The sequence below is a fragment of the Porites lutea genome, chromosome 4, assembly GCF_958299795.1.
Source record: "Porites lutea chromosome 4, jaPorLute2.1, whole genome shotgun sequence".
Taxonomy (NCBI): Eukaryota; Metazoa; Cnidaria; class Anthozoa; order Scleractinia; family Poritidae; genus Porites; species Porites lutea.
Genome location: NC_133204.1, coordinates 29,205,327 through 29,224,428, shown reverse-complemented (window position 1 = coordinate 29,224,428; position 19,102 = coordinate 29,205,327). Strand labels below are relative to the sequence as shown.

The 19,102-nt window shown below is 39.3% G+C and overlaps 1 protein-coding gene across 1 annotated transcript; it reads left to right on the top strand.

Annotated features, from left to right (window-relative positions):
• The first annotated feature begins 3,923 nt into the window (after positions 1 to 3,923).
• On the top strand, positions 3,924 to 9,660 carry LOC140935679 (serine/threonine-protein kinase pim-1-like). Its single transcript, XM_073385250.1, has 9 exons — positions 3,924 to 4,117; positions 4,224 to 4,276; positions 4,370 to 4,445; positions 5,023 to 5,134; positions 5,228 to 5,334; positions 5,945 to 5,992; positions 7,019 to 7,379; positions 7,901 to 8,077; positions 9,467 to 9,660. The coding sequence occupies exons 1-9, from the start codon at positions 3,989 to 3,991 to the stop codon at positions 9,559 to 9,561; spliced, it is 1,158 nt and encodes a 385-aa protein (XP_073241351.1). The 5' UTR covers positions 3,924 to 3,988; the 3' UTR covers positions 9,562 to 9,660.
• Positions 9,661 to 19,102: the final 9,442 nt, after the last annotated feature.

Below are 19,102 nucleotides of genomic sequence, written 5' to 3'. Positions count from 1 at the left end.
CAGACGAACTACAAAATGTTTGCCCAAGTTCGTCGAGACCGATGACGCGACTGTAGTACAAAAACGGCCATTGCCTTTGTCTACTTCTTTTGTTTGCTGCGAAGCTTGTTCTCAGGGCCTTCTCTTCACTGAAAGAGAGGAAAATGAGTGGCCCTTTAAACGAGGCTCTGATGAATGACGTTCTCGGTCACGAGCGAAGTGGTGAAGCTACCCCCTTCCCCTTGGGGGGGGGGGGAATCTAGAGGTTAGGAGGGTGAGGAGGGGAACAGAGGAGGAAAAGATAAAGGAATCCCAGATCTACCCTCAAGTAACAAACAATTTTACAAGTGAGGATTTGACTCTAGTTTTCATGGGATAACAATTGTTGGTTACATCTAAAATAAACCCAGGCATTGGTAAAGGAAAGATTTTTATGATGACCATGTGCAGGGTCCAGAGGAGATGTGTTTGTCTTTAGAACATCAAAACCCGTTGAAAACCTCTGAAAAATGGGTTATTTTGATCGCGTTACATTTTCGTTACACATTCTATTTACCGCAAACCAAGCCCTGAGGGTGTGCCTCGGTCGCCCTTCGGGCGACGTGTCGTGCGCCAGCGAGGATATAGCTTGCGCGGTTACTGATTTTCAAAATGGCGAACAACAAAGTCGATCTGGGTCAGATAAGAAGCGAAGAAATCGTTTACGGTAGATTCATAAAGATTCCATTGGGCTAATTAATCGTGCTAAGCGACAGGTATAGACATTTTTTAAGGTGAGACTTTAAATAAGTAATTCATTTATTTAAACGAAACTCCTCTGGACCCTGTGTGATAACTAGCAAACTTCAAACCTCAAACCGCAGCAACAAAGTCGAACAAAGTTTTAACTTCCGCATAAAAATTGTTCATTACGGCGAGAATTAGAAAATGTTATCCAAGTAACGATATGAAGGGAATGCATTAACATGGGTGATGGCAGAGGTGACAATCAGGGTTAGAACCTAGGACCAACGGAATAGAATTTGCGCCGCCCAAGTTGTATGTCACTGAGAAAATCCTTTTCTAATGTAAAATCATGGGCTCGATATCAAGTTTTGATAATCAAGACTGTTTATAACAACTCCGAGTAGTTGTGAGAACTAACAAAGCGGCTGTCTGCAGCTGGAAGGCGAGGCTACACGCGCATAATTAAGTAAGCGCGCGACACGGTTGCGCTGAACCGTAGCGAAATCTTAGGCGAGCAAATTTTATTTCGGCCATCTTTCTGTCAATAATTACGATAATAACTACCTTGGGTGCCAGAGACTTTTCATGCGCGGTTTCCGGTGTTAGTCCAGTCTTTATAAGCATCCTGCCCCATGCGAGGAAAAACCTCTGGTGCCCTAATAACTCGATCTTATCGAGGCGGGTTGCTACAACAGTTGAAATTATTTGTTACATGAACATATTTCTATTTGTTTTCTTTAGTATTTGCTTTAGGAGGGCTTGAACCTAAAGAAAACAATGTAGCTGCTGGAGTTTACAGTGCGAAAAATGGACGTATGAATAGTTTGTGCCGTCATAAAATCTGATTCCATTGCTGAGATTGGCTCAATTTAGGTTCCTGGGAAACTGCCCACCTACCCATCCCCTAAGCCAACATTTTGCCCTAAGTGAGCCGTAAGTGTTAAAGTTGGCTTAAGGGAGGGGTAGGTGGGCAGTTTCCCAGAAACCTAAATTGATTCCTGAGATTTTCACATTTCGAACTATTTACCCAGCTTCTCCCTAAATTGTATAGCCTGAGTATCAGGCGTTTCTGGGGAAAAGGGGAAAGATGGAAGCGTAAAAGGGAGAGAGCTGAAGGACAGGACCTTTCTCTTCTCCCCCTTCCCCCTCCCCAATCTACAATCTCCTCTCCCCTAAACCCTTAGGAAGGCATGATACTCAGGCTATAAATTGTACGACACGAAGATTGTCATAATCATAATCATAATCACAATCGAAACAGTCACGTAACAATTATCAAGATAACTCCCCAATAGACACCTGTTACCTTAGCCCCATCTTGATAGGTTTAACGCCTGGGTCAAAGGCGTTTTCTGAAGATATGTAGCTCTCGCTAGGATGCCTCGGAACAAGATGAAATTTTTCCCAAACGTTGATCATAAGGTCTTCTTGTGCCTTAACGTAAGGTTATGTTATTTAGTAGGATAAAAAAAATTCAAAATTTGAAAAACCGTGGCCCCAATATTGTCTCACGCCTTCCTTAAAACTTTCACATCTGCGCTTGTTCCCAGCTTTCGCAAATGCGGTCATTAGCTATGGCTTTAATTCAGGCGTTTAGTGGCTTAATGTAACAGTTCCTCAAGAGGTCGCCGTTAGCCAAACGAAACGCGCGGGAAAATAAACAAGTTTTACAGCTACAGTTCGGAGAGTGTTGCTCACTAGTTTAGTTTAAAAAATGAGAAAAAAATTAACTGTTAAATGTGTGCATTTAAAATAAAGATGCTTCTCGTAGTTTATTTACTGAAATGCAATGGAGAGTCATTACAAACGTGAGGTGTTAAAAAAAAAAAAAAAAATATATATATATATATATACACCCGTTTTCAAAAAGGTTTTCATATGGAGAGATATATAGATAGATATATACTTTTGTTTTCTTGCACGTGCGCCCGTGTACATTTTTCATTTGCTATTGTCCAACTTGTGAAAAACCTCGGTTCAACGATAAATTTTTTCTTCGTCGGGTTCTTTGTTCGAATTTGAAAAGAACATGTCCTTTGAGTTTTTTTAGAAAAAAGCCCTGCAATACAAATTTGCAATGGCGAATTATATGACTGATTTTGGGAATGAGGAAAACTGCCGAGTTATTTATGCGGCGTCACCAAATTGATAGGCCGAATGTCATGGCATCTGAAGCAACTGGCGAAGCATTTTTATTGACGGAGTGTATTAAAAAATGCGCTGTTCAGGGGCGTGCTTAAGAGAAACTGTTAAACTAACTTATAAAAAATTTCTGGCCGAGAGTTTAGTCTGTCTTCAGTGAGACGTTGCCTTACAGGCCGTGATTTTACACGAAAAAAGGTCAGACATTAACATGTATGACCCGCTCATCACGATCATGGTTATGATAAATTCTACTTCTATGAGCCTAGTCAACGTCTTGTTCCGTTTTAATCAACTGCTATGATATTTTTGCCTCTTTCCACATATTCAATATCGACATCCACCGTCATATTTTCCTTCTCAGAAAAAAAAGTCAGCGGTTTCGAAAACCCTTTTTTTTTCATTTCATCTGGGTTGTTGTAAAAATGAAAATCTTTGATGATTTTCTCCTTATCCTGTAAATACAACAATTATATGACCTACAACTGACCGAATTCCGCATTCTTTAATTTTCAAAAGAATGCAAATCAAGTGAATTGCAGACAATATTCGTGCATTCTCGTTTGTATTGACAAATTGGAACAAAGAACCTGACAAGGAGAGAATTTATCGCTGAGAAGAGTTTTTTCACAAGTTGGACAATAAGAAGTGAAAAATGCGCACGGGCGCACGTGCAAGAAAACAAAAGTATATCTCTATCTATATATCTCTCTATATGAAAACCTTTTTGAAAACGGGTGTATATATACATACATATATATATATGATATATATCATATAAAAAAAAACAAACAGAAAAAAATAAAAATCGTATTACTTGATACCTTTTCCACACGATTGTCACTGAGTCATCTGAATGGTTCTGGTGACATATCACGTGACTTCACAACACTATATTTAATTATACAACAGTTTCCTATCCAGTCTTTCTATAAAACTTGCCTGTGTTTTATTTTCGGCCGCGCGCGACAATGAGCTCGCGCACGCACCACGCTCGAAGACATTAGGAAAGGAATTATACATCACAATCAGAAACTACGTAATTTTTTTAAAGCCTAATCACAGCTAACGCAGTTTGTGTGAGGGAGATTTCAGAACGTTTACAGTGACTTTTTGATATTCCAAAGTTTTGTTAAGCACCATGAGTGTTAACCCAAGTAGAAAACGGAAACTTTCGGTTACTTCTAAATACGCGCCATCATCGCGTGGCCTGCAAGATGAAAACGATTGCGTGCCTGCCAAAGCCAGAAAACTCGCAGCTCCATCAAAGGTTAGTGTCTCACTTTGCTTAACGTTTTGAATCATTTTTCTTTGGTTATATCTCAGTGTGTTTGTATTGGATTTTAACAAGAGTGATCCAATTTACTTGTTTCTAGAAATTTCAGCCAAGCGCAATTGAGAAGTCCACCGCGGGCACGGTTTCAAAAAGGTTAGTGGTTTGGAATTTTCAACTTTTGGTGACTGCGAAATTAACTTTTAACATCGTGTTAAGTTTGTTTTATCATTTTTTTCTTTCTATTAGCCTTAAAAGAGCCCACAGCGAGACTGAATTAGACACAGAGACACCACGGAAAAAGATCTTTTTGTCCGCACCTAACGTAAGTTTTTTTATATACTATAAGCGCACGTAAGGGTCCAAAAGTCAGACATCTCAAAATTGAAACTCAGCTTAATTATTAATCATTTCCTGTTTCCATCGTAAGTGAAGTTCAGTTATAGGCAGATTTATTAACAAAATGCATAATGTGGCCATGAAAGACTTAATTTGAGTCCGTGACTTACAGAAACATTAGCGCACTCAATAATTAAAAACTTCGACGCCTGCATGTGTTGTCGCCTAGGAAACCAATTTGACTTCAATCATAAGTAACCATAGTTACGTAAATGATCCTGGCGGCACTGAAATCATGAGAAACGTTTTGCCAACAAGGTTTCGAAACGATAAAAAAAAAAGAAAAACAGAGAAGTTCAATAAGAAATTGAACGCAGGACGAAAAAGTATATAATAGCCGTTGCTCCAGGGAAGTCAGAAAAATCTTTTAAAGTATTCTTGCTTCCTGGAAAACTCCGAAACAAAGCTTTTTCTATAGTTTAGCTACAATAAGGAAAAAAATTCTTGTGATGTTTTCTGGCGTAGCAAGACCCTTTACAATAACGATAAAAAATTGTCCCTAGGAAAAGAAAGAGGTTGCTGATGACAGGAAAGGAAATTCAGTCCCTGGAACTAGTGGAACGCAACAAGTGGCGACTAGCAACAAGGGAAATCGCCACAAAAAGACGCGAAGAGGTACTGATATATATATACTATTAAATTGTTTAAGACGAGTGTGGAAAAGCGAGGTCCCCTCGCGTCTAACTAATGAATCTTTTGACTTTTCAGGAAAGCGGAAACCCAAAGGTCTTGCGGCTTACGAGATGGGAGGATGTCTCGGTGCTGGAGGATTTGGACAAGTTTTCTCTGCTACGAGAAAGCGAGATAAGCTACCGGTAAGCAAAGAATTATCTTTAACACTTGGACAATTAAAAAAAAATTATCAAAAACAAAAAACGTATAAAACAAAACAAAACAAAACAAACAAACAAAATCAAAAAACGCTATTACTCTCAAAGTCGATTATAGCGGAGAAGTAAGAGTTCTAAGTGAGGCGAGTCTGTGGATGAATTTTTTCTACTCGTTTTGATGGTAATTCACAGAACGTAATCTGGGATTCTTTGTTACGGAGTTGATTTTGACCACCTTTAGGAATGTAAAGATGTTCGGCAAAATAACTCGTTCGACACAAGCAAATGCTACGTGAACAGACGCCTTTCTAGTTTTAGGCTCTTTGTTTCATAGGATACGTGACGCATAATCTTTTGCGATTTGCGACTACACCCATGCTATATCTTTACGGTGTGGATTCCGTGTATTGTATTGCGCATGATCACAGAAACATTTTACTCAAGGCTCATTCTGCATGGTAGGATGACTCTCGGCTCCTCTGTGATCATGTGCTTAACAGAGAAAATGGCTGTTGCTTTCATGATCGAAGATGAAGACAAGCGACAAGTTAGTAAGCACCGTCAGATTTATTTTGTTTTGTCTAATTTCATTAAGGTGGCTATCAAATTTGTCAAGAAGGATAGAGTCAGGAATTTCAAAGAGGTAAGTTTAAGATTTAGCCATGATTCAGGAACGCTGATTTTCACTCACAAAAGTTCTTGCGGTCACCGGAAATCATTTAATTTCCTCGGTTTCGTTTAGAAGATTTGTTTGTTAAGATCATTATTGAAACAGTTCATTTAATGTTCCACACTTTTCTTATCCGAAATTAATATCTTATCTACATATCTAGCCGTGTTTTTTGAAAACGAACCTAATGAAATTTCAGCCATTTGGGTGAAAAAGGGCAAAAAGCAGGTCTTTTCCGCCCGAAAAGCTCCAAAGGAAAAGGAAATCGGGGAAAGAAAGAGCCAGGAGGAAGAAAGGAGAACAGAAAAAAGCAATGGCTGTACTCTTAGTTTTTAGCTGGCTTCTTTGGAGATTTTGGCCGTAAAATAGCTGTTTTGTGTGAGAGGTTTATTTGGCGGTTACGTTTTCAAAAATCCGGTTGAGTATATAACTGAATCAATAGAAGGAGATGCAGGCCAGCAATGAACAGTTTTCGTATGGACCCAAATACGACGGGGAATATCTATTGAATCCCTGTTTTAACGCCCATCGGGTATGAGACGGCAACACTGCGTTGGCTATCTGTCATTTCATATCCAAATAGTACGAGTGACTTATTTTATTTAATGTTTTTTTTTATTTGTATTTCCCGGCATCATATAATCAGGCCCAAATATCATGGCGATTCCACTAAGCTTTTCAAAATTAACTCTTAAACTACTCCATATAAAATGTTTTTAGTACAGTATATATTACTGGATCATCCTCTTTATGGTCAAACTTAGTAGAAGAGGCTAAACTGATTACGAAAGGCGGCAAACATCATGGATAAATCAACAGTACTGCAGTTTACGTTGAAAACTCCGTGACGGTGCATGTTCCTTTGTTTTCTGTATCACAAATTGTACCTGAAAAAATAAGGCGACGTTTTTATTCAACAATAAGCTCAAAATGTTAAGAAAGCTATAGAGAATGCCAGAGAATGGAAACAGACTTTCTTAGATCTTTCTCCCTCTGTAGATCAATGGCAAGCAGTTCCCCGTTGAAGCTTACTACCAACGCCACATTTGTCATCCAAACATCATTCAGCTCCTGGACGTTTTCACTCACAAAGAAAATTTCGTTTATGTGCTCGAACGTCCCGAAGATTCTTCGGACCTGTTTGACATCATGGACGTCGATGACGGGATGCTCGAAGACGATGGAAGACGATTTTTTACGCAGATTCTTGATGCCACGATTCAGTGCGAGGAACAAGGTATCTTGCACAGAGATATCAAGCCAGAAAATATTATCATTGACTTGACCAACATGGATGCAAAGCTGACTGATTTTGGATTGGCTTGTGAAACTCAGGAAGAACCATTCAGGCGTTTTGTAGGTAAGAGTTGGGAAAAAAATAGTCCGTTCACTGTTCAATATATATTGTCTGTGTCATCTTTTGGCACGATTGATTCAAACGAGATCAATTGACTGACTTATCCAAGCCTTTGTGCAACAGCATCAAGCAGATAGATCAAATATGCAAGAGAGAAGCTTTCTCACCAAAGCTTCTTACTAACAGCTAGTACACAATATGTACTAACGTGAGTGTGGGAGTGCTCGAGAGATGACGAATATCATCATTTGAGTTCTAGATCCTAACGAACGTAGAACAAACTTTATCGAAACACAGAAACCGATGATTAATTTTGTTCATTGCGCAAAAAGCTGATAATGACGTCACTCTTTCTCTCGATCAGTCCCTATGAGCTCATGCTCCTGATAATAACCTATCTGGCTCCCAATCGGACATCACTGTCCAACGATAACTTTATAGTCTTTTTTTTTTCTACTGCAAACTTATGAACACTCATGAAGGTTGAGAAAAAGTCTGATATATTCTCAATTTCAACTTTACAGGAACCCATCACTACTGTCCCCCAGAGTTCTTTTCGCATCACTGTTTCTTTGGTAACCAAGCCACTGTTTGGCAGCTGGGCTTCTTGCTAAACGAAATGCTGTCCGGAGAGATGCCTTATGTCAAGCCTCGTATGGCCCTGTACATGCCTCCATCCGTTCCTAAATACCTTTCAAAAGGTAAGGACGTTTTTACGTACCAAGCAGTTTACGGTGCTTTGTTTTCCAACAGGCGACTCTCACAATAAAACAAAACTTGAGCGCGGCTGGCTAACTTATTTTAATATTCCAACTAGACTGTCAACAGGCTGTCTTGAGAGGTATAGGTCCCTTGAGGCACTCTCATATGAAAGAGGCGGATACGATAGTCGGAAAACTGAAATTGAACCCCGAAAGGCGACAAGTTTGGACTTGGCTCAGGCTTTAATTATTCGGCCCCCATGAGACCAAACTTCAACACGGTCCTGTCTGACAGCATTTGTTTCTTTTTATAAAGAACTTTTTATGCGTGAAACGCCAAGCGATACCTTTATTTGTAAAAATGTTGACCTTCCACCCTAAACACCCAAACTGAGATAAAAATTTGTAGTTTCTTACCCTAAGCAGGATAAAGAGCATCCCCGTCATGGGAGTTCTTACCTCTCCCGAATTAAGGATTAAGACGAAGAGAAGCTAGAATCGAAAGCCCACAAGTAGCTTCTACCAAAGATGTGTTACGATTGAAAAGCGTGTCGACAAAAATTAGGCTGTTACGTGCGAATCATTAATTAGATTAGCATTAGATTCGATCTCAGAATAAGATTTTTTCTGATTGGATGAAAGGGTAACATAAGCCATTTTAACCCATCAAAAGAAATCGTTAAAGGTAATACTTGCTTTATACTTTTAAGTACAAAGTCCAGTGAACCGTGCCGTGCTATATGGAATAGGCTTTAGTCGCAGAAAATCTGAGGCATAATTATTTGTCAGTATAAATGTTTCGCCCCATTTAACGGAGTGTGGCTTTCGGAATCCAGAAAAAATTTACAATTGGAATCTGGAATCCTGAGCTTTGGAATCCGGAATATAGCTCAAGGATTCCGGAATTATTAACCCCACTAACCACTGGAATCCAGAATCCAAGTCCCACTGAGAAAGATTGGAATCCAGTACTTGGAATCAGGAATACACTGCGCTGTGGAATCGAGAATCCAGGGCCGGGTTGTTAAAAGCTGGGTTAAAATAACCCAGAGTTAGTCTGAAATTTGAGTTCAGATATGAAGGCTTAAATATCAAATTCATTTTAATTCTCTTTGTTTATAATTTTTTGAGAGCATGCTATAAATTGAATAGAGAAAGTTATCGGAGAAATTGCTTTTTGAACAAAAGAGAAAGAAACACGGATTGAAATTTAACCCAAGATTTGCGCTAATAGGCCTTCGAACAACTGGGCCCAAAACCGTCTTGGATTCTATTACATGCAGGCAAAATGTTTATGTGTACCCCACTTGCTTTCTTATAAACCCATAAGTTATACTTGCAAAACCTGAAAGAAAAGAAAACCGATTATTTAATATCATTTGTTTTCAGAGGCTCGCTCTTTGATTTCATGGATGCTTTCCAGGGATCCAGATCAGCGACCAACTTTGCAACAAATTAGAAACCATTCCTGGATTAATAAGTAAACACAGTTAATACCATTATCAGCTGGCGGCTGCTGATATGCGCAACAATGGAGATAAAAGCTCTTGGACATAATTACAACAGACGACAGAACCTGGATTCAGCCGCCAATTACGAAATAATACCAGCAACTTTGCGCTTCAAGACACTTAATTAACCAACGTACCAGGCATAAAAATATCAGCGACTGTGTGCATCAGAAGCCATCTATGAATTAACCAAGCATCAAGCCAGTATCAAGAGGAGATGGATAATGTACAAGTTGTGGTTTACTTTCATATTTGGCTTAAAATTTATTCACCTTTATGATGACAAGTTTCGGAAACCGAGGAGAGTAAAATTCAAACCAAAGATAAAATTGGACCACAGCATATCAGCGTGACAAACACACAAAAAAATGAAGAAAATTGTTGGACGGACCATATTGCTGGGAGTAGAAAAAAATATTATTGAAAGGGAAATTAAAATGTACTGAACAGATAAAAGAAATGTCAACGAGAAAAAAAAAAAGCAGCTTGAAACCCCCCCCCCCCCCCCCCATGCTATAGATTTTCTGGATTATTATACTTTTCTGGGAAACTGCCCACCTACCCCTCCCCCAAGCCAACATTTTGCCCTAAGTGAGAAGTAAGTGTTAATGTTGGCTGAGGGGTGGGTTAGGTAGGCCGTTTCCCATAAACGTATAATGGTCGATTTGCTAATGATCCGCCCCCGCTAAGACCAGATCGACATTAACCCCAGAATCAGTTGAGTATGATTCTAGTTCTCAGTATTACATTAATACATGTCAACAGGGATAAAAAAGAAACAGTTGAACAGATAGGGGGACATACTGGATATACCAAAGACCAGTTCTTTGACGAAATGAATGTCTAAAAGATCAGATTTATCATAAAACGAATGTCAGAGTTTCTAAAGTAACATTCGTTATAATTACAGTATTATAGAATGTTGGAGCTTATTATTTAAGTTTAAACATTTGAGCCAAGAAATGTTAGTACTCTCACATTAGCACGAAGAAAGGTTACTGCAAATTAAACCTAAAGACCCTCAAAATAATGAACCCCCGGTTTCTCTCCAGGGTTATAGTACATATGGGACAGGGCCCAGATACAGTATAGATATATTTTCAGTCTCTTAATTATCTGTTAGTCAAGGTATTGAGGTTCAACTGAACTCTATAAACAGTAGAAAATAAAAAAAACAAACAACAAAAATTAAAAAATTAACAAAAAATTAAGAAAAAACAAAAAACCCATACAAGCAAATTAAAAAACAAAACAAAAAACGAAACAAAAAATACAAAATACTAATAAGCCACAACAAACAAAAAATTAAAAAAAGGAACAAAAAATAAAAGAGGAATTCATATTTTAATTGTATTTACATAAGGAGAGCTATCACCTTTTTAATTTTGTACATTTTGAAATAACTGTAAAGTACAGCTTTTCTTCGAAGCCGAAGTTCAGTAATTGTTTGATGTTATGTGAAAAATAATAAAACTATTTTTTGTAGAGAAAAACTGTTTATTCCTTTGTCTCAAAATAGCTTATAAATTTTATGATTGTCCCTAGTTCAACACTTTTAAAACAACGTGGTTATCTCGCGGGACCGGAATGTGACTAAAAATTAAAATGACATTTTTATTCCTTTATCCACAGTTGGGCGATGAATTACTGCATTCGTTCCCACAAAAAATATAGGGGCAAAAGTAAAGGACCAAAATAGCTACTAACCTACAAGGCGTTGGCATCCTTATCACCATTCTAAATCATATCGTAACCTGCGATTTACAAGATAGCAAATGTTCATGTATGAGATCGGACCTTATCCTTGTTGCAAGCGTTTCTGCGTTTTGAGTTCGTCGAGAAAACTGAGACGATAGCAAATAAGAGGAATGAAGGGCGAAGGGGGAGGCGAAGTGGAGTTTCCTCTTTGCCCCTTCCCCTCCCCCTTGGTCTATTTATCCTCGCTCCATTTTCGCGCCAATTAAGGCCCGGTTCAGACGCTCCTCCACTAATGTACTGAACCTAACTGACGAATGAAGTGCGGAAAAAGAGCGGCGTCTGAATCAATTTGGTACGGCAGTTTCACTTTGGTGCGGCAAAAGCGTTAAGTTCGACAGTATGTCGAACTTGACATAGGTTCGACACACAGTGCGCTGTCTGAATCAGATGTCGCGCCAGTGTCGCTACAAAGTCGAACTTATTCAATTAGGTTCGGCAAATGAAAAGTAAGGCGTCTGAACCAGGCCTAATTCGGTCTGAAACCCTTGCCAGACAGGCTAATGAAACCTTTTAATCTTTACGCTATACCATTAGATTGATTACCAAGCGCTCAAAAGGGGATTTTGGAATGCCTGTGTGAAACCGTAAGATTAAGACATAACGGGAAGACAAAACATTATAGCTTATTTTGTTTTCTGCCTATGAATCTGAGATTAATAATAACTGAATGACAGCTGTTATAGATCTTTACTCTATAGTGATGACACTTCAATTCTATATCCGGGCGATTTGTTCCTGCGGGTCGTCCGGATAGTCCTAGCCTGTACACAGACGTTGTTTCATTTTTCTCTTCCTTCTTTTCGAAAACATCTGCGTCTATTTTCTTCTTTCCCCGCCGCTACCCCCTTACGCTGGCGGTCAGTAAATCCCTCCGCGGTTTTTTATCACACGCGCTTGACGGACTTGAGAAAATTATAGGGGGTCTGTGAACAGGGTAGGATAGTCCCACCTGGCATTATTATATTTTGGGCGATCAGGAGGATCTCGGAGTCACAGCGTGGAGCACGCCCGAGCCACACGAGAGGAAGAAAGAGAAAACAATGTCTCGAACTTTCCGTTTGTTCCTCCAAACCCACCCTCGCCTGCGTGGCAGGCGTTCGAAAGGGAAGGGGAAGGGAAACGACGCGAGACCACGAGCGAGGGAGGAGGGAGGACGGATGAGGGGAATTTCCATTCCTTTCTCCCTCGCGCGCCCAAATTGCCCCTTCACCTTTTAACGCCTGCCACGCAGGCTAAACCCGCCCGAGTACCCCTACAACGCAGCCTGTTTTGGAGGCTTAATTATTAGGTGTTCTCATATGATCCTCTCAATTGACTCGCTCGATAGAGATACAAGGACACCATGCTGGAGAGTACTCACCATACCCTGGCTTGTCACCAACCTATTTTCATCTGCAGCCTAAAATAAATTAACAAGATATAGACAGATAGTTTTATTTATGAAGGAAAAGTTTAAACTGATTCGAGCCGTTTGCTTTTTAAGAAAGGTTTAAACAAAAATTAAAGCCACAGCTCATTCTTTGGTAGCCTTATTTTGGAAAATATCGACGTTTGTACGCAGGCTAAATTTCATTTAAATTGCAAATAATTTCGCTCATTATCATTCAATTATTCTTCTTGTTTTCTCACGTTTAGCGCCTGAAAAAAACATGGCGAACGACTGTGGAGCAATGTGCATTTTATTGCTTGCGAACCAAGTAATACTCTCCAGTTTAGGGTAGAAAACTCAAAAGCCGACGTCGACAATCAATCGAGTGTTAGAGAAACGAACGTTAGGCCGGTCTCAGAACCTTGCACAAGAATGGTGGATGGTTATCAACAAGACGCCGCGGTGTTCAACTTCAAGATAATTTGCACCCGAGCCAGAGGTAAGCAAGATTATACGCCAGCTTCACTTTAAGCTCAGGGCTCATTAGACTAAACTTAGCCTTAGGAAAAAAAAAGTTTATGAAGCAGGAAGCGTGGATTAACAGCAAGGCTGCCAATAACTTTTGGAAAGCAGTTGAACATTTTAGGTATGAATAAATTGCTTTAGCTTAACATTATTTTGAATAAAATGACTAGCACCGGAGATCTAGGCCATGATCGTTTTTTTTTTCCATTCTCGATGAATACTGGTAAAGGGATTATTTACTTAGTTTGCCGCTGGCTAAATATTTTGTTAATATTTACCATTATTTTAAGAACATTTATTATTTTACAAATTTTTATAAGTACTGTTATAGTCACCAAAATGCCGGATCAACTGCAAACGCTATCCAAAATATTTTGTTTTGACTTTATGTCAAGAAGAGAAAAGTTTCTGAATGACATATTCATATGGCGACGAACATGTTGTGCATGCTAAATTTATTTATTTTTGCACACATTTTACTTTCGTTTTGATTTTAGTTGGGTGTTGCAATGTATGATAACGAGCTGACAACAACGAGAAGAAACATTAAGACAAAAAATAAGATAAAATGAAAGAACGTATTTTTATAGCACCGTCTGCACCAGAACGAAACTCCCAGAACATTACCTTAATTTACATCAAGTAAACAGACAGAAAAACTCAGTAACAATTTGTAGTTTTCAGTGCTGTTTTTATCCCGGGGACTGGGTGGGGAGGGGGCTACTCTTGACAAAGGTTTAATTCATACGGGGAGGTTCCGGCCCGAGATGGGCCTAACCCCTTACCCTTTTTTTATTATATAGACACAAATGTTTTACTGGAAAATATACCACTCGTAAAATTCATAAAAAACTACATCCGGGAACCGAGTGGTTTATTTTCCACAATCTCACACTTGAGTTTATCGATGACGTATACGTTCAATTGAAAAATGGTACCCCTTTCACATACCTATATTGCTTAAACAGTAGTCTTTTTGCCTTTTTTTGCAACGTTTGATAAAACTAAAATGAGATAGTTATGGCGTGTCTTATTGATACATTTTAATTAAAGGCCCTTTCAAATACTTAAATGATATAATTTCCTACCCTTTCATATACTGCACGTAGTGAAATCCCTACCCTTTGATATATATGACTTCTGAAATAAGTACCCTTTTCCCGTATTTGCCATTATTGGGAGTACCCTCCCCCCCCCACCCCCGTAGGTTTTATTTCCCATTCCTTCCGTGAGCCAGAAAATATTATTTAAACCTCCTGAAACTCTCTATTGATCTTAATTTGTTACAGCAACAAGCGTCTCTCCCGTTCAGCGGCCATGGTCTTGTGATCCTCTTGTTTACTGACAGCAGATGAATGACATCGCTAATTCCCTACAGGCCGGGTGAGTTTTACTGTTTGCACCTGTTTTAAGGGTAATAGACATGACTACAGTCACGGGATTCAATTGATGCCGATCGACTTGAACACGCCTACAAAATATGTTCCTTTTGCTATTTCCCTACAACCTGTAGCTGAAATCTTTCTTAGACTCATAGGCTACCAAAACAATAATGCAATCTCCTAAAGTCTTTCTTACTCTCGTCCCGTTATTATACAAGCAGGAAGCTTAAGCAACCATGGCAACGGCAGCGAAAACGTCACTTACAAAGCAAATTCGCGCTCCGTTTCAAACCTCATTGCTCTTGTTCCATTTCATACAATTTGTTTAATGTTGGGGAATTCTTCTGGAGTCCTAAGGACTTTATCTAAGTTCAGAAAAAGATCGAGAAAATCGGTGTCTTGCGTTCACTTCTTCCGTAAAACTAGGAAGTTTCACGTGGTAGTCGTACAACAACTGCAAAGAAATTAACAAAAGAGCGTGATGCACGTGCAGGCCTGTTGTTTCCCCAATCTAAACCTATTGCTTTTTTGCCGTTCTCGTTGCCGTTACCGTCGTCGTTGCTTAAGCTCCTTGATGACAATAAGGGACCTTACGATCCGACAACGGCGACGTCCATGAAAACGTCTCTGAAAAATAGACTTCGCATCCTTTTAAACGTTTTCAGGACGTTTTCGCGATTATCCCAATTCGCCCTGTTGCTTAAAGAAGGGAATTTTGGTTGGAGCTGAAAAGAGGTGACCGCGCCCGAGTTCAGACAGAGATGGTAGAATTTAACGCCTTGCCGTTCCCGTTCTCAATTAAACTTAAAATTTGGTCATTTCACGTCGTCAGTTGTGCAGGGACAGCAAAGAAAAGTACAAAAAAAGCGCCAGTGATGCACGTGCAGAGTTGTTGTTTTTCCCATTAAACCTATTCGGCTTTTTTGACGTTCTCCTTGCCGTCGCCGTCGTAGTTTTGTAAGGTCCCTAACGGTGGGGGAAGGGAGGAAATTTTTCTAGTGGCGGTTTTAGCTGTTTCCTCCTCTAAAACAACTCTAATATCGTTAACTGCATTTATAGGCCTCCCCTCACTTGTAAGCCCTCCCAGTAATTCTCCACTTTAGAAAATACCATAATAATATTTTGTTCCTCAAAAAATTTTGCATAACCATTGTTTTCAGTTTCTCTCAAGAGAAACTGAAAATACTGGTTATACAAGACTGTTGGGGGGACAAAAAGATTATTATGGTATAAGGAGGTTAATAGGGGCTCATCACTTTGTAAATAAAAAAAATACATTCCATTGTTACCAGCCTTTGTGGGGGAGAAACGAAATACTTTATGGGGAGGGACGAAATACGAGCTCCCATAAAAACGCCTGCGTGGGAGGCTACGTTTTGGGGACGCCTTAGGAGAAATTAAAATTAATTAACGTTTTGTTTAGTGACCGACTGGCATCAGCCATGTCCTCTTAAAACAACTTCGATCAGACCGTGTTTGTGATTTGGTTAGAAAAGGGAGCTTTAGCATTTACGACGGCGACATTACAGGGAAAGTGAATTCGTGCTGCCTCAAACTTCTGCGCTCTTATTCCATCCCGATCAATTATTTGTCAAATATTGGCAAATGTTTTTGAATTTGAATTCTAAAAATTGTATCTTAAGTTCAGAAAAAAGAAGCAAATCGCTTTTTCGTCTTTAGGTCCTTCAAAATGCCTTAAATTAGGTAGTCTCACGTCGTACTCGTGCAAAAACGGCAAAGAAATGTACAAAAAAGTGTGATGACGAGCAGACTTGATGTTTTGCTCATCTTAACCTACTGCTTTCAGTTTTTGCCGTCCTTGTTGCCTTCGCCGTAGTAGTTCCTAAAGCTCCCTAGTGCTAACAAAGCCGCGGTTTCCAACCATTGCTGAATAGTCATTTTCTCCTTTTTATCAAGCGTGGGCTGCTTCTTCCTTGAATAAGAACTACACAGGCTGGAATCGTGAAATCATGGAATCATTATGGAATCAAAGGAGCACGGAATGTCAAGGAAACATAGCGTCGCTATCAGTCAAGCAAGAATAAAAGGTAAAATTTTAGTTCTAAGACGAGCACCGAACTAAAGCTTTTTTTTTTATTAGGTAATAAAAACCTATAGCTGACTGCAAAGTAGACTGGAGAGAAGGCGTTAATTTTAACGGAAACTCCGAGGTACATTAATTGATCGAGGCCGCCATCTTGAAAATCCAAAATCAGTTTTTGACTCGTCCCAACTCTCTGGTAGTATTAACGTCCAAGATGGCGGAATAACGTCATTCCCGAAAAAAAAATCAGGGATCGCGCTGCAAAATAGGCCTGCTTTGCAGGCTAATTACAAAGTCAAATATGATACCTGCAGCTTCACAGGGTAGGACAGAACTCTTGGGGGTCAGTGATCGAGGTTAGTTAACTCTTCGTTTCCTATTTCTCTTTCTCTCTTATTAGGAGACCTAGTGGAGACTAATCATCTCTTAATACTCGGAAGCCCGGAATATTCAAATGCTTCTGGAACTGTTTTGGCATAGAGTAGATATTCATGGGCTGTCTCGTTCCGCCTATAAATCTTCCACATCCTCGTGAATGTTCCCTCCCTGTGAGCGAGAGCCCTTGGGTCTCTGTGCCGGGTATTTCTTACCCCCTTTAGGTTAGAAAAATACCTTACAGTCCTAAGAATGTTGGGAAGCCAAAACTGAAAAGAACTGAGATGATAACGGAATCTGACACAAAGTGGTGTCGTTCTACTTTATTAAACTCACAAGAAATTTAATAACGAGGACAGTTAAACAGTCGTCTATTGTTAGTCAAATTGTCAGTTCTCCAGTCACCTTCTCTCACTTTACGGCGACTACTTACTAATGTCAAGGACAAAGACAAACCGGAGGACAGACAGGGAGCAGTATATAAGATCAAATGCTGCGACTGCCAGGCTTCTTACATTGGTGAAACCGGCAGAAACCTTAGCACGCGACTGACCGAACACAAACGAGCGACGAGGAATAGTGACGTCAACAATCACATTGCTGAACACCATTTAAAGACGAAACATCAAATTGACTGGGACTCTGCGGCATGTATACTATACATGACGTATACGTATGTATATATGTATACTATACGTGACGTATTCTACAGACTACTATCAACGTCTTACTTTAGAAAGCTGGTTTACTAACTTAGAACAAACGCCACTGAATCGTAGCCAACAGTTACCAGCGCCGTACAAACGACTTATTGATGAGATCAAGCAAAACTAACTACGAGAGAACGACAGGAGAACTGACAATTTGGCTAACAATAGACGTCTGTTTAACTGTGACAATAGACGGATCGAAACGCCCCAATTACTGATTACGAGTCTTCATAGCCAATAACATCACGGCTTAACTGACAGACGAGTAATAACATTGCGACGTAATTGACCAATCAGATCACTAACCAGAGTATAATACCATCAACTGACGTGATACAACTCACTTTGACTCTGAAGATGACTACCACACAGGTTGTCGAAACGTCAATCACTGTCAACAACAACAGTCCTATTCAAAACTACGTTCACCCGGACGATCAAACTCAACCTACTTTTGAAAGTAACGAAAATCGCAAAGTTCTTCCAAATTTAATCAACAGTAGCTGGCTATGGTGAATTATAAGTGTGCTTTTAGCCAATCAGAAACGGAAAAATATTTTGAATGAAGAATAATATATATTCACTGGCTTCAGTGCTGGCTTACAATCTCTAGATTCATGGTCTGCGGTCTACGAGAATGTTGGAATTTTCCCCGAAGTTTCGCGTTTTGTTATTACCATTTTTTGTTTTGTTGCAAAACTAACACACTACACTGGCTGAAAATGGCAAAAATTTAATAAGCGCCCAGCCTCGAATAAGCGCCCACTCTCAAGGTCCAAAAATTTAATAAGCGCCCAGGGCGGTTAATCGAATAAATACGGTAGGTGTCCGCAGTTAGTTTGCACACCGTGTGCGTTAGGCATTTGACACGTTAATAAAGTATTTATTGTTATTATTATTATTATTGTTATTATTATTATTGCACTGACTAAACCAACTTCATAGCCCACATAGACTACACCAACTATAGATACTACACTGACTACACCAATTTCATTGACTAGACTTACTAAACCTATAAGCTAAACTATAAGCACTTCTTATACACAAATTACATGGCATAATTTTAACTAACTCTGTGCTGTAATTTTAAACTATTAATATGGAATATCACAGTCCAGTTTTTGCTTTAGTGCCCATTATGACCTTATTGTATTTCTTACTAGTCCTTCCATAATTTATAAAGCGATTATTCTTATAACTTTGTACGTGACTTGCTGTTGCATGCTCAGATAGTATACACTTCTTCGTCCAAAACGTGTCAATTATATCTGAGAGAAATATTGTCGAAAATACAGGCCCCTCTAATCCTGTTTTTATATTATTACTATTATTATTATTATTATTATTA

What these genes read in the sequence shown, in the direction of transcription:
- LOC140935679 (XM_073385250.1), top strand. Translation starts at nt 3,989, where the DNA reads ATGAGTGTTAACCCAAGTAGAAAACGGAAACTTTCGGTTACTTCTAAA. An exon ending in CCACAAAAAGACGCGAAGAG is followed by an intron (nt 5,135 to 5,227) that starts GTACTGATATAT and finishes TTGACTTTTCAG; the next exon opens with GAAAGCGGAAACCCAAAGGT. An exon ending in TCCTAAATACCTTTCAAAAG is followed by an intron (nt 8,078 to 9,466) that starts GTAAGGACGTTT and finishes ATTTGTTTTCAG; the next exon opens with AGGCTCGCTCTTTGATTTCA.